The 15,389-nt window shown below is 47.9% G+C and overlaps 1 protein-coding gene across 1 annotated transcript in view; it reads right to left on the bottom strand.

Moving 5' to 3' along the window:
- srpx2 (sushi-repeat containing protein X-linked 2) overlaps positions 1 to 15,389 on the bottom strand; it is a 40,613-nt gene that overhangs the window by 10,697 nt on the left and 14,527 nt on the right. Inside the window, exons 3-5 of the mRNA XM_087798584.1 lie at positions 13,742 to 13,930; positions 13,493 to 13,669; positions 13,310 to 13,433 (exon numbers count right to left, since the gene is read on the bottom strand). Coding sequence (XP_087654710.1) covers positions 13,310 to 13,433; positions 13,493 to 13,669; positions 13,742 to 13,930 — 490 coding nt within the window. The remainder of the gene's footprint in view (positions 1 to 13,309; positions 13,434 to 13,492; positions 13,670 to 13,741; positions 13,931 to 15,389) is intronic.

The raw sequence follows: 15,389 nt of genomic DNA, 5'->3' as shown, positions 1-15,389 counted from the left end.
CATGAGTCAGAGACACGAGTCAGAGACACTAGAGTCAGAGACACGAGTCAGAGACACGAGTCAGAGACACGAGTCAGAGACACGAGTCAGAGACACGAGTCAGAGACACGAGTCAGAGACACTAGAGTCAGAGACACGAGTCAGAGACACGAGTCAGAGACACGAGTCAGAGACACGAGTCAGAGACACTAGAGTCAGAGACACGAGTCAGAGACACGAGTCAGAGACACGAGTCAGAGACACGAGTCAGAGACACGAGTCAGAGACACGAGTCAGAGACACGAGTCAGAGACACGAGTCAGAGACACTAGAGTCAGAGACACGAGTCAGAGACACGAGTCAGAGACACGAGTCAGAGACACGAGTCAGAGACACATGAGTCAGAGAGACATGAGTCAGAGAGACACTAGAGTCAGAGACACGAGTCAGAGACACGAGTCAGAGACACGAGTCAGAGACACGAGTCAGAGACACATGAGTCAGAGACACGAGTCAGAGACACTAGAGTCAGAGACACGAGTCAGAGACACGAGTCAGAGACACGAGTCAGAGACACGAGTCAGAGACACGAGTCAGAGACACGAGTCAGAGACACTAGAGTCAGAGACACGAGTCAGAGACACGAGTCAGAGACACGAGTCAGAGACACTAGAGTCAGAGACACGAGTCAGAGACACGAGTCAGAGACACGAGTCAGAGACACGAGTCAGAGACACGAGTCAGAGACACGAGTCAGAGACACGAGTCAGAGACACTAGAGTCAGAGACACGAGTCAGAGACACGAGTCAGAGACACGAGTCAGAGACACTAGTCAGAGACACGAGTCAGAGACACGAGTCAGAGACACGAGTCAGAGACACATGAGTCAGAGACACGAGTCAGAGACACGAGTCAGAGACACATGAGTCAGAGACACGAGTCAGAGACACTAGAGTCAGAGACACGAGTCAGAGACACGAGTCAGAGACACGAGTCAGAGACACTAGTCAGAGACACGAGTCAGAGACACGAGTCAGAGACACATGAGTCAGAGAGACATGAGTCAGAGAGACACTAGAGTCAGAGACACGAGTCAGAGACACGAGTCAGAGACACGAGTCAGAGACACATGAGTCAGAGACACGAGTCAGAGACACTAGAGTCAGAGACACGAGTCAGAGACACGAGTCAGAGACACGAGTCAGAGACACGAGTCAGAGACACGAGTCAGAGACACGAGTCAGAGACACTAGAGTCAGAGACACGAGTCAGAGACACGAGTCAGAGACACGAGTCAGAGACACGAGTCAGAGACACTAGAGTCAGAGACACGAGTCAGAGACACGAGTCAGAGACACGAGTCAGAGACACGAGTCAGAGACACGAGTCAGAGACACGAGTCAGAGACACTAGAGTCAGAGACACGAGTCAGAGACACGAGTCAGAGACACGAGTCAGAGACACGAGTCAGAGACACGAGTCAGAGACACATGAGTCAGAGAGACATGAGTCAGAGAGACACTAGAGTCAGAGACACGAGTCAGAGACACGAGTCAGAGACACGAGTCAGAGACACGAGTCAGAGACACATGAGTCAGAGACACGAGTCAGAGACACTAGAGTCAGAGACACGAGTCAGAGACACGAGTCAGAGACACGAGTCAGAGACACGAGTCAGAGACACGAGTCAGAGACACGAGTCAGAGACACTAGAGTCAGAGACACGAGTCAGAGACACGAGTCAGAGACACGAGTCAGAGACACTAGAGTCAGAGACACGAGTCAGAGACACGAGTCAGAGACACGAGTCAGAGACACGAGTCAGAGACACGAGTCAGAGACACGAGTCAGAGACACATGAGTCAGAGACACGAGTCAGAGACACGAGTCAGAGACACGAGTCAGAGACACGAGTCAGAGACACGAGTCAGAGACACTAGAGTCAGAGACACGAGTCAGAGACACGAGTCAGAGACACGAGTCAGAGACACGAGTCAGAGACACGAGTCAGAGACACGAGTCAGAGACACGAGTCAGACACACGAGTCAGAGACACTAGAGTCAGAGACACGAGTCAGAGACACGAGTCAGAGACACGAGTCAGAGACACGAGTCAGAGACACTAGAGTCAGAGACACGAGTCAGAGTCAGAGACACGAGTCAGAGACACGAGTCAGAGACACTAGAGTCAGAGACACGAGTCAGAGACACGAGTCAGAGACACGAGTCAGAGACACGAGTCAGAGACACGAGTCAGAGACACTAGAGTCAGAGACACTAGAGTCAGAGACACTAGAGTCAGAGACACGAGTCAGAGACACGAGTCAGAGACACGAGTCAGAGACACGAGTCAGAGACACGAGTCAGAGACACGAGTCAGAGACACGAGTCAGAGACACGAGTCAGAGACACTAGTCAGAGACACGAGTCAGAGACACGAGTCAGAGACACGAGTCAGAGACACATGAGTCAGAGACACGAGTCAGAGACACGAGTCAGAGACACGAGTCAGAGACACGAGTCAGAGACACTAGAGTCAGAGACACGAGTCAGAGACACTAGAGTCAGAGACACGAGTCAGAGACACGAGTCAGAGACACGAGTCAGAGACACGAGTCAGAGACACGAGTCAGAGACACGAGTCAGAGACACGAGTCAGACACACGAGTCAGAGACACTAGAGTCAGAGACACGAGTCAGAGACACGAGTCAGAGACACGAGTCAGAGACACGAGTCAGAGACACGAGTCAGAGACACGAGTCAGAGACACGAGTCAGAGACACGAGTCAGAGACACTAGAGTCAGAGACACTAGAGTCAGAGACACGAGTCAGAGTCAGAGACACGAGTCAGAGACACGAGTCAGAGACACTAGAGTCAGAGACACGAGTCAGAGACACGAGTCAGAGACACGAGTCAGAGACACGAGTCAGAGACACGAGTCAGAGACACTAGAGTCAGAGACACTAGAGTCAGAGACACGAGTCAGAGACACGAGTCAGAGACATGAGTCAGAGACACGAGTCAGAGACACGAGTCAGAGACACATGAGTCAGAGACATGAGTCAGAGACACGAGTCAGAGACACGAGTCAGAGACATGAGTCAGAGACACGAGTCAGAGACACGAGTCAGAGACACGAGTCAGAGACACGAGTCAGAGACACATGAGTCAGAGAGACACGAGTCAGAGACACGAGTCAGAGACATGAGTCAGAGACACGAGTCAGAGACATGAGTCAGAGACACGAGTCAGAGACACGAGTCAGAGACACGAGTCAGAGACATGAGTCAGAGACACGAGTCAGAGACACGAGTCAGAGACATGAGTCAGAGACACGAGTCAGAGACATGAGTCAGAGACACGAGTCAGAGACACTAGAGTCAGAGACACGAGTCAGAGACACGAGTCAGAGACACGAGTCAGAGACACGAGTCAGAGACACGAGTCAGAGACACTAGAGTCAGAGACACGAGTCAGAGTCAGAGACACGAGTCAGAGACACGAGTCAGAGTCAGAGACACGAGTCAGAGACACGAGTCAGAGACACGAGTCAGAGACACGAGTCAGAGACACGAGTCAGAGACACGAGTCAGAGACACGAGTCAGAGACATGAGTCAGAGACACGAGTCAGAGACACGAGTCAGAGACACGAGTCAGAGACACGAGTCAGAGACACATGAGTCAGAGAGACACGAGTCAGAGACACGAGTCAGAGACACGAGTCAGAGACACGAGTCAGAGACACGAGTCAGAGACACGAGTCAGAGACACGAGTCAGAGACACGAGTCAGAGACACGAGTCAGAGACACGAGTCAGAGACATGAGTCAGAGACACGAGTCAGAGACACGAGTCAGAGACATGAGTCAGAGACACGAGTCAGAGACATGAGTCAGAGACACGAGTCAGAGACACATGAGTCAGAGAGACACGAGTCAGAGAGACATGAGTCAGAGAGACACGAGTCAGAGAGACATGAGTCAGAGAGACACGAGTCAGAGACACGAGTCAGAGACACGAGTCAGAGACACTAGAGTCAGAGACACGAGTCAGAGACACGAGTCAGAGACACATGAGTCAGAGAGACACGAGTCAGAGAGACATGAGTCAGAGAGACACGAGTCAGAGACACGAGTCAGAGAGACATGAGTCAGAGACACGAGTCAGAGAGACATGAGTCAGAGGCACGAGTCAGAGACACGAGTCAGAGAGACATGAGTCAGAGACACGAGTCAGAGAGACATGAGTCAGAGGGACGAGTCAGAGAGACACGAGTCAGAGACAAGAGTCAGAGAGACACGAGTCAGAGACAAGAGTCAGAGAGACATGAATCAGAGAGACACGAGTCAGAGAGACACGAGTCAGAGACACGAGTCAGAGACATGAGTCAGAGAGACATGAGTCAGAGAGACATGAGTCAGAGAGACACGAGTCAGAGACACGAGTCAGAGACACGAGTCAGAGACATGAGTCAGAGACACGAGTCAGAGACACGAGTCAGAGACATGAGTCAGAGACACGAGTCAGAGACATGAGTCAGAGACACGAGTCAGAGACATGAGTCAGAGACACGAGTCAGAGACACTAGAGTCAGAGACACGAGTCAGAGACACGAGTCAGAAACACGAGTCAGAGACACGAGTCAGAGACACGAGTCAGAGACACTAGAGTCAGAGACACGAGTCAGAGACATGAGTCAGAGACACGAGTCAGAGACACGAGTCAGAGACACGAGTCAGAGACACATGAGTCAGAGAGACACGAGTCAGAGACACGAGTCAGAGACACGAGTCAGAGACACGAGTCAGAGACATGAGTCAGAGACACGAGTCAGAGACACGAGTCAGAGACACGAGTCAGAGACACGAGTCAGAGACATGAGTCAGAGACACGAGTCAGAGACACGAGTCAGAGACATGAGTCAGAGACACGAGTCAGAGACATGAGTCAGAGACACGAGTCAGAGACACTAGAGTCAGAGACACGAGTCAGAGACACGAGTCAGAGACACGAGTCAGAGACACGAGTCAGAGACACTAGAGTCAGAGACACGAGTCAGAGTCAGAGACACGAGTCAGAGACACGAGTCAGAGTCAGAGACACGAGTCAGAGACACGAGTCAGAGACACGAGTCAGAGACACGAGTCAGAGACACGAGTCAGAGACACGAGTCAGAGACACGAGTCAGAGACACATGAGTCAGAGAGACACGAGTCAGAGACACGAGTCAGAGACACGAGTCAGAGACATGAGTCAGAGACACGAGTCAGAGACACGAGTCAGAGACACGAGTCAGAGACACGAGTCAGAGACACGAGTCAGAGACACGAGTCAGAGACACGAGTCAGAGACACGAGTCAGAGACATGAGTCAGAGACACGAGTCAGAGACATGAGTCAGAGACACGAGTCAGAGACACATGAGTCAGAGAGACACGAGTCAGAGAGACATGAGTCAGAGAGACACGAGTCAGAGAGACATGAGTCAGAGAGACATGAGTCAGAGACACGAGTCAGAGACACGAGTCAGAGACACTAGAGTCAGAGACACGAGTCAGAGACACGAGTCAGAGACATGAGTCAGAGACACGAGTCAGAGACATGAGTCAGAGACACGAGTCAGAGACACGAGTCAGAGACATGAGTCAGAGACACGAGTCAGAGACACGAGTCAGAGACACGAGTCAGAGACACATGAGTCAGAGAGACACGAGTCAGAGACACGAGTCAGAGACATGAGTCAGAGACACGAGTCAGAGACATGAGTCAGAGACACGAGTCAGAGACACGAGTCAGAGACACGAGTCAGAGACACGAGTCAGAGACACGAGTCAGAGACACGAGTCAGAGACATGAGTCAGAGACACGAGTCAGAGACATGAGTCAGAGACACGAGTCAGAGACACTAGAGTCAGAGACATGAGTCAGAGACACGAGTCAGAGACACGAGTCAGAGACACGAGTCAGAGACACATGAGTCAGAGAGACACGAGTCAGAGACACGAGTCAGAGACATGAGTCAGAGACACGAGTCAGAGACATGAGTCAGAGACACGAGTCAGAGACACGAGTCAGAGACACGAGTCAGAGACACGAGTCAGAGACACGAGTCAGAGACATGAGTCAGAGACACGAGTCAGAGACATGAGTCAGAGACACGAGTCAGAGACACTAGAGTCAGAGACACGAGTCAGAGACACGAGTCAGAGACACGAGTCAGAGACACGAGTCAGAGACACGAGTCAGAGACACTAGAGTCAGAGACACGAGTCAGAGACACTAGAGTCAGAGACACGAGTCAGAGTCAGAGACACGAGTCAGAGACACGAGTCAGAGTCAGAGACACGAGTCAGAGACACGAGTCAGAGACACGAGTCAGAGACACGAGTCAGAGACACGAGTCAGAGACATGAGTCAGAGACACGAGTCAGAGACACGAGTCAGAGACACGAGTCAGAGACACATGAGTCAGAGAGACACGAGTCAGAGACACGAGTCAGAGACACGAGTCAGAGACATGAGTCAGAGACACGAGTCAGAGACATGAGTCAGAGACACGAGTCAGAGACACGAGTCAGAGACACGAGTCAGAGACATGAGTCAGAGACACGAGTCAGAGACACGAGTCAGAGACATGAGTCAGAGACACGAGTCAGAGACATGAGTCAGAGACACGAGTCAGAGACACATGAGTCAGAGAGACACGAGTCAGAGAGACATGAGTCAGAGAGACACGAGTCAGAGAGACATGAGTCAGAGAGACACGAGTCAGAGACACGAGTCAGAGACACGAGTCAGAGACACTAGAGTCAGAGACACGAGTCAGAGACACGAGTCAGAGACACATGAGTCAGAGAGACACGAGTCAGAGAGACATGAGTCAGAGAGACACGAGTCAGAGACACGAGTCAGAGAGACATGAGTCAGAGACACGAGTCAGAGAGACATGAGTCAGAGGCACGAGTCAGAGACACGAGTCAGAGAGACATGAGTCAGAGACACGAGTCAGAGAGACATGAGTCAGAGGGACGAGTCAGAGAGACACGAGCCAGATAGACACGAGTCAGAGAGACACGAGTCAGAGACAAGAGTCAGAGAGACATGAATCAGAGAGACACGAGTCAGAGAGACACGAGTCAGAGACACGAGTCAGAGACATGAGTCAGAGAGACATGAGTCAGAGAGACATGAGTCAGAGAGACATGAGTCAGAGACACAAGTCAGAGAGACATGAGTCAGAGACACACGAGTCAGAGACACATGAGTCAGAGAGACACGAGTCAGAGACACGAGTCAGAGACACGAGTCAGAGACATGAGTCAGAGACACGAGTCAGAGACATGAGTCAGAGACACGAGTCAGAGACACGAGTCAGAGACACGAGTCAGAGACATGAGTCAGAGACACGAGTCAGAGACACGAGTCAGAGACATGAGTCAGAGACACGAGTCAGAGACACGAGTCAGAGACACGAGTCAGAGACATGAGTCAGAGACACGAGTCAGAGACACGAGTCAGAGACACGAGTCAGAGACACGAGTCAGAGACACATGAGTCAGAGAGACATGAGTCAGAGAGACACTAGAGTCAGAGACACGAGTCAGAGACACGAGTCAGAGACACGAGTCAGACACACGAGTCAGAGACACTAGAGTCAGAGACACGAGTCAGAGACACGAGTCAGAGACACGAGTCAGAGACACGAGTCAGAGACACTAGAGTCAGAGACACGAGTCAGAGACACACGAGTCAGAGACACGAGCCAGATAGACACGAGTCAGAGAGACACGAGTCAGAGACAAGAGTCAGAGAGACATGAATCAGAGAGACACGAGTCAGAGAGACACGAGTCAGAGACACGAGTCAGAGACATGAGTCAGAGAGACATGAGTCAGAGAGACATGAGTCAGAGACACAAGTCAGAGAGACATGAGTCAGAGACACGAGTCAGAGAGACACGAGTCAGAGACACGAGTCAGAGAGACACGAGTCAGAGAGACACGAGTCAGAGACACGAGTCAGAGAGACACGAGTCAGAGAGACATGAGTCAGAGACACGAGTCAGAGAGACGAGTCAGAGAGACACGAGTCAGAGACATGAGTCAGAGAGACATGAGTCAGAGAGACACGAGTCAGAGAGACACAAGTCAGAGACACACGAGTCAGAGACACGAGTCAGAGACATGAGTCAGAGAGACATGAGTCAGAGAGACATGAGTCAGAGACACAAGTCAGAGACACGAGCCAGATAGACACGAGTCAGAGAGACACGAATCAGAGACAAGAGTCAGAGAGACATGAGTCAGAGACACGAGTCAGAGACACGAGTCAGAGAGACACGAGTCAGAGAGACATGAGTCAGAGACACGAGTCAGAGAGACATGAGTCAGAGAGACACGAGTCAGAGACATGAGTCAGAGAGACATGAGTCAGAGAGACACGAGTCAGAGAGACACGAGTCAGAGAAACACGAGTCAGAGACACGAGTCAGAGACATGAGTCAGAGAGACATGAGTCAGAGAGACATGAGTCAGAGAGACATGAGTCAGAGACACAAGTCAGAGAGACATGAGTCAGAGACACACGAGTCAGAGACACGAGTCAGAGAGACACGAGTCAGAGACACGAGCCAGATAGACACGAGTCAGAGAGACACGAGTCAGAGACAAGAGTCAGAGAGACATGAATCAGAGAGACACGAGTCAGAGAGACACGAGTCAGAGACACGAGTCAGAGACATGAGTCAGAGAGACATGAGTCAGAGAGACATGAGTCAGAGAGACATGAGTCAGAGACACAAGTCAGAGAGACATGAGTCAGAGACACGAGTCAGAGAGACACGAGTCAGAGACACGAGTCAGAGAGACACGAGTCAGAGAGACACGAGTCAGAGACACGAGTCAGAGAGACACGAGTCAGAGAGACATGAGTCAGAGACACGAGTCAGAGAGACGAGTCAGAGAGACACGAGTCAGAGACATGAGTCAGAGAGACATGAGTCAGAGAGACACGAGTCAGAGAGACACAAGTCAGAGACACACGAGTCAGAGACACGAGTCAGAGACATGAGTCAGAGAGACATGAGTCAGAGAGACATGAGTCAGAGAGACATGAGTCAGAGACACAAGTCAGAGACACGAGCCAGATAGACACGAGTCAGAGAGACACGAGTCAGAGACACGAGCCAGATAGACACGAGTCAGAGAGACACAAGTCAGAGACAAGAGTCAGAGAGACATGAGTCAGAGACACGAGTCAGAGACACGAGTCAGAGAGACACGAGTCAGAGAGACATGAGTCAGAGACACGAGTCAGAGAGACATGAGTCAGAGAGACACGAGTCAGAGACATGAGTCAGAGAGACATGAGTCAGAGAGACACGAGTCAGAGAGACACGAGTCAGAGACACACGAGTCAGAGACACGAGTCAGAGACATGAGTCAGAGAGACATGAGTCAGAGAGACATGAGTCAGAGAGACATGAGTCAGAGACACAAGTCAGAGAGACATGAGTCAGAGACACGAGTCAGAGAGACACGAGTCAGAGACACGAGTCAGAGAGACACGAGTCAGAGACACGAGTCAGAGACACGAGCCAGAGAGACAAGAGTCAGAGAGACATGAATCAGAGACACGCGTCAGAGACACGAGTCAGAGACACGAGTCAGAGAGACACGAGTCAGAGACACGAGTCAGAGAGACATGAGTCAGAGACACGAGTCAGAGACACGAGTCAGAGACATGAGTCAGAGAGACACGAGTCAGAGAAACGAGTCAGAGAGACACGAGTCAGAGACACGAGTCAGAGAGACGAGTCAGAGAAACGAGTCAGAGAGACACGAGTCAGAGAGACACGAGTCAGAGACACGAGTCAGAGACATGAGTCAGAGAGACACGAGTCAGAGACGTGAGTCACAGACGTGAGTCACAGACATGAGTCACAGACATGAGTCACAGACATGAGTCACAGACATGAGTCACAGACATGAGTCACACAGACATGAGTCACAGACGTGAGTCACAGACGTGAGTCACAGACATGAGTCACAGACGTGAGTCACAGACGTGAGTCACAGACATGAGTCACAGACATGAGTCACAGAGACATGAGTCACAGAGACATGAGTCACAGACATGAGTCACAGACGTGAGTCACAGACGTGAGTCACAGACGTGAGTCACAGACGTGAGTCACAGACGTGAGTCACAGACGTGAGTCACAGACGTGAGTCACAGAGACATGAGTCACAGACATGAGTCACAGACATGAGTCACAGACGTGAGTCACAGACGTGAGTCACAGACGTGAGTCACAGACGTGAGTCACAGACATGAGTCACAGACATGAGTCACAGACATGAGTCACAGACGTGAGTCACAGACATGAGTCACAGACATGAGTCACAGACATGAGTCACAGACATGAGTCACAGACCTGAGTCACAGACGTGAGTCACAGACGTGAGTCACAGACGTGAGTCACAGACGTGAGTCACAGACGTGAGTCACAGAGACATGAGTCACAGACATGAGTCACAGACATGAGTCACAGACGTGAGTCACAGACATGAGTCACAGACATGAGTCACAGACATGAGTCACAGACGTGAGTCACAGACATGAGTCACAGACATGAGTCACAGACATGAGTCACAGACATGAGTCACAGACATGAGTCACAGACCTGAGTCACAGACGTGAGTCACAGACGTGAGTCACAGACGTGAGTCACAGACGTGAGTCACAGAGACATGAGTCACAGACATGAGTCACAGACATGAGTCACAGACATGAGTCACAGACCTGAGTCACAGACGTGAGTCACAGACGTGAGTCACAGACGTGAGTCACAGACGTGAGTCACAGACATGAGTCACAGACATGAGTCAGAGACACGAGTCACAGACATGAGTCTCAGACATGAGTCAGAGACACGAGTCACAGACATGAGTCACAGACATGAGTCAGAGACACGAGTCACAGACATGAGTCACAGACATGAGTCACAGACATGAGTCACAGACATGAGTCAAAGACGTGAGTCACACAGACATGAGTCACACAGACATGAGTCACAGACATGAGTCACAGACATGAGTCACAGACGTGAGTCACAGACATGAGTCACAGACATGAGTCACAGACATGAGTCACAGACATGAGTCACAGACCTGAGTCACAGACGTGAGTCACAGACGTGAGTCACAGACGTGAGTCACAGACGTGAGTCACAGAGACATGAGTCACAGACATGAGTCACAGACATGAGTCACAGACGTGAGTCACAGACATGAGTCACAGACATGAGTCACAGACATGAGTCACAGACGTGAGTCACAGACATGAGTCACAGACATGAGTCACAGACATGAGTCACAGACATGAGTCACAGACCTGAGTCACAGACGTGAGTCACAGACGTGAGTCACAGACGTGAGTCACAGACGTGAGTCACAGACGTGAGTCACAGAGACATGAGTCACAGACATGAGTCACAGACATGAGTCACAGACATGAGTCACAGACCTGAGTCACAGACGTGAGTCACAGACGTGAGTCACAGACGTGAGTCACAGACATGAGTCACAGACATGAGTCAGAGACACGAGTCACAGACATGAGTCACAGACATGAGTCAGAGACACGAGTCACAGACATGAGTCACAGACATGAGTCAGAGACACGAGTCACAGACATGAGTCACAGACATGAGTCACAGACATGAGTCACAGACATGAGTCACAGACATGAGTCACAGACATGAGTCAAAGACGTGAGTCACACAGACATTAGTCACAGACATGAGTCACAGACATGAGTCACAGACATGAGTCACAGACATGAGTCACAGACATGAGTCACACAGACATGAGTCACAGACATGAGTCACAGACATGAGTCACAGACATGAGTCACACAGACATGAGTCACAGACATGAGTCACAGACATGAGTCACAGAGACATGAGTCACAGACATGAGTCACAGACATGAGTCACAGACATGAGTCATAGAGACATGAGTCACAGACATGAGTCACAGACATGAGTCACAGACATGAGTCACAGACATGAGTCACAGACATGAGTCAAAGACGTGAGTCACACAGACATTAGTCACAGACATGAGTCACAGACATGAGTCACAGACATGAGTCACAGACATGAGTCACACAGACATGAGTCACAGACGTGAGTCACAGACATGAGTCACAGACATGAGTCACAGACATGAGTCACAGACATGAGTCACACAGACATGAGTCACAGACATGAGTCACAGACGTGAGTCACAGACGTGAGTCACAGACATGAGTCACAGACATGAGTCACAGACATGAGTCACAGACATGAGTCACACAGACATGAGTCACAGACATGAGTCACAGACATGAGTCACAGACATGAGTCACACAGACATGAGTCACAGACATGAGTCACAGACGTGAGTCACAGACGTGAGTCACAGACATGAGTCACAGACATGAGTCACAGACATGAGTCACAGACATGAGTCACACAGACATGAGTCACAGACATGAGTCACAGACGTGAGTCACAGACGTGAGTCACAGACATGAGTCACAGACATGAGTCACAGACATGAGTCACAGACATGAGTCACACAGACATGAGTCACAGACATTAGTCACAGACATGAGTCACAGACATGAGTCACAGACGTGAGTCACAGACATGAGTCACAGACATGAGTCACAGACATGAGTCACAGACATGAGTCACACAGACATGAGTCACAGACATGAGTCACAGACATGAGTCACAGACATGAGTCACAGACATGAGTCACACAGACATGAGTCACAGACATGAGTCACAGACATGAGTCACAGAGACATGAGTCACAGACATGAGTCACAGACATGAGTCACAGACATGAGTCACAGAGACATGAGTCACAGACATGAGTCACAGACATGAGTCACAGACATGAGTCACAGACATGAGTCACAGAGACATGAGTCACAGACATGAGTCATAGACATGAGTCACAGACATGAGTCACAGACATGAGTCACACAGACATGAGTCACAGACATGAGTCACAGACATGAGTCACAGACATGAGTCACAGAGACATGAGTCACAGACATGAGTCACAGACATGAGTCACAGACATGAGTCACAGACATGAGTCACAGAGACATGAGTCACAGACATGAGTCATAGACATGAGTCACAGACATGAGTCACAGACATGAGTCACACAGACATGAGTCACAGACATGAGTCACAGACATGAGTCACAGACATGAGTCACAGACATGAGTCACAGACATGAGTCACAGACATGAGTCACAGACGTACTCCAGGGTCTTGTCTGCCGTGTCGCTGGCGGTCGGTTGCTCCCAGGTCACCACAGCAGAGAGTTTTCCAGGCTCTGCAAACTTGATCCTGGATCGAGGACACTTGATCCTCGGAGGCTCCGAGTCTGAGCCGGAGAGACTCGGATCAAAGACGGACTCGGACGAGAGCAAAGTGTCTTCTCACCCACGCAGACGGGCTGGTCTCCACTCCACGAGGCGCCGTGTTGACAGATGCGAGACGGAGGTCCCTGGAGGAGGAAGCCAGGACTGCAGCTGAAGTCACAGCGAGAGTCCATCATCAGACCCTGAGAGCAGGAGAACCTGCCGTGAGCCAGGACCGGTAGGACTCTACAGCGCACCTCTGCCGTCGCCATGGAAACATGAGAGGAAACATCAGAGCCTCGTCAATCATCTCTGAGGAACATGCACTGACTGCGACAGTAGGTCGTGCCGGACCAGCGCCGGTTGGCGAGACACGTGATGGAAGATCTGCCGATGAGTCTGTGGCCGCGATCACATGACATCTCACACCTGCTGCCCAGAGAACTTCTGTAGGAGCCGCGAGGAGCCTGACAGGTGACCTCACCGTTGGTCAGATGTTGAGGGTGACACCAGTGAGGATCTGTTGGTTATGGTAGGAAATTGTTGGATTCTAGTTGAAAATTGTTGGATTTTTAGTTTAAATTGTTTGATTATAGTTGAAAATTGTTTGATTATAGTTGAAAATTGTTTGATTATAGTTGAAAATTGTTGGATTATAGTTGAAAATTGTTGGATTATAGTTAAAAATTGTTTGATTTTTAGTTTAAATTGTTTGATTATAGTTGAAAATTGTTTGATTTTTAGTTTAAATTGTTTGATTATAGTTGAAAATTGTTTGATTATAGTTGAAAATTGTTGGATTATAGTTGAAAATTGTTTGATTATAGTTGAAAATTGTTTGATTATAGTTGAAAATTGTTGGATTTTTAGTTTAAATTGTTTGATTATAGTTGAAAATTGTTTGATTATAGTTGAAAATTGTTTGATTATAGTTGAAAATTGTTTGATTATAGTTGAAAATTGTTTGATTATAGTTGAAAATTGTTGGATTATAGTTGAAAATTGTTTGATTATAGTTAAAAATTGTTTGATTATAGTTGAAAATTGTTGGATTATAGTTGAAAATTGTTGGATTTTTAGTTTAAATTGTTTGATTATAGTTGAAAATTGTTTGATTATAGTTGAAAATTGTTTGATTATAGTTGAAAATTGTTTGATTATAGTTGAAAATTGTTTGATTATAGTTGAAAATTGTTTGATTTTTAGTTTAAATTGTTTGATTATAGTTGAAAATTGTTTGATTATAGTTGAAAATTGTTTGATTATAGTTGAAAATTGTTGGATTATAGTTGAAAATTGTTTGATTATAGTTAAAAATTGTTTGATTATAGTTGAAAATTGTTTGATTATAGTTGAAAATTGTTTGATTATAGTTGAAAATTGTTTGATTATAGTTGAAAATTGTTGGATTACAGTTGAAAATTGTTTGATTTTTAGTTTAAATTGTTTGATTATAGTTGAAAATTGTTTGATTATAGTTGAAAATTGTTTGATTATAGTTGAAAATTGTTTGATTATAGTTGAAAATTGTTTGATTACAGTTTAAATTGTTTGATTATAGTTGAAAATTGTTGGATTATAGTTGAAAATTGTTTGATTACAGTTTAAATTGTTGGATTATAGTTGAAAATTGTTTGATTATAGTTGAAAATAGTTTGATTATAGTTGAAAATTGTTTGATTATAGTTTAAATTGTTTGATTATAGTTGAAAATTGTTGGATTATAGTTGAAAATTGTTTGATTATAGTTTAAATTGTTTGATTACAGTTTAAACTGTTTGATTTTAGTTGAAAATTGTTTGATTATAGTTGAAAATTGTGAAAATTGTTTGATTATAGTTGAAAATTGTTTGATTATAGTTGAAAATTGTGAAAATTGTTTGATTTTAGTTGAAAATTGTTGGATTATAGTTGAAAATTGTGAAAATTGTTTGATTTTAGTTGAAAATTGTTTGATTATAGTTGAAAATTGTGAAAAT

This window comes from Callionymus lyra, chromosome 9, assembly GCF_982586985.1.
Source record: "Callionymus lyra chromosome 9, fCalLyr1.hap1.1, whole genome shotgun sequence".
NCBI lineage: Eukaryota > Metazoa > Chordata > Actinopteri > Syngnathiformes > Callionymidae > Callionymus > Callionymus lyra.
Note: the sequence above shows the minus strand (reverse complement) of the source record. Positions and strands in the feature narration are given on the sequence as shown.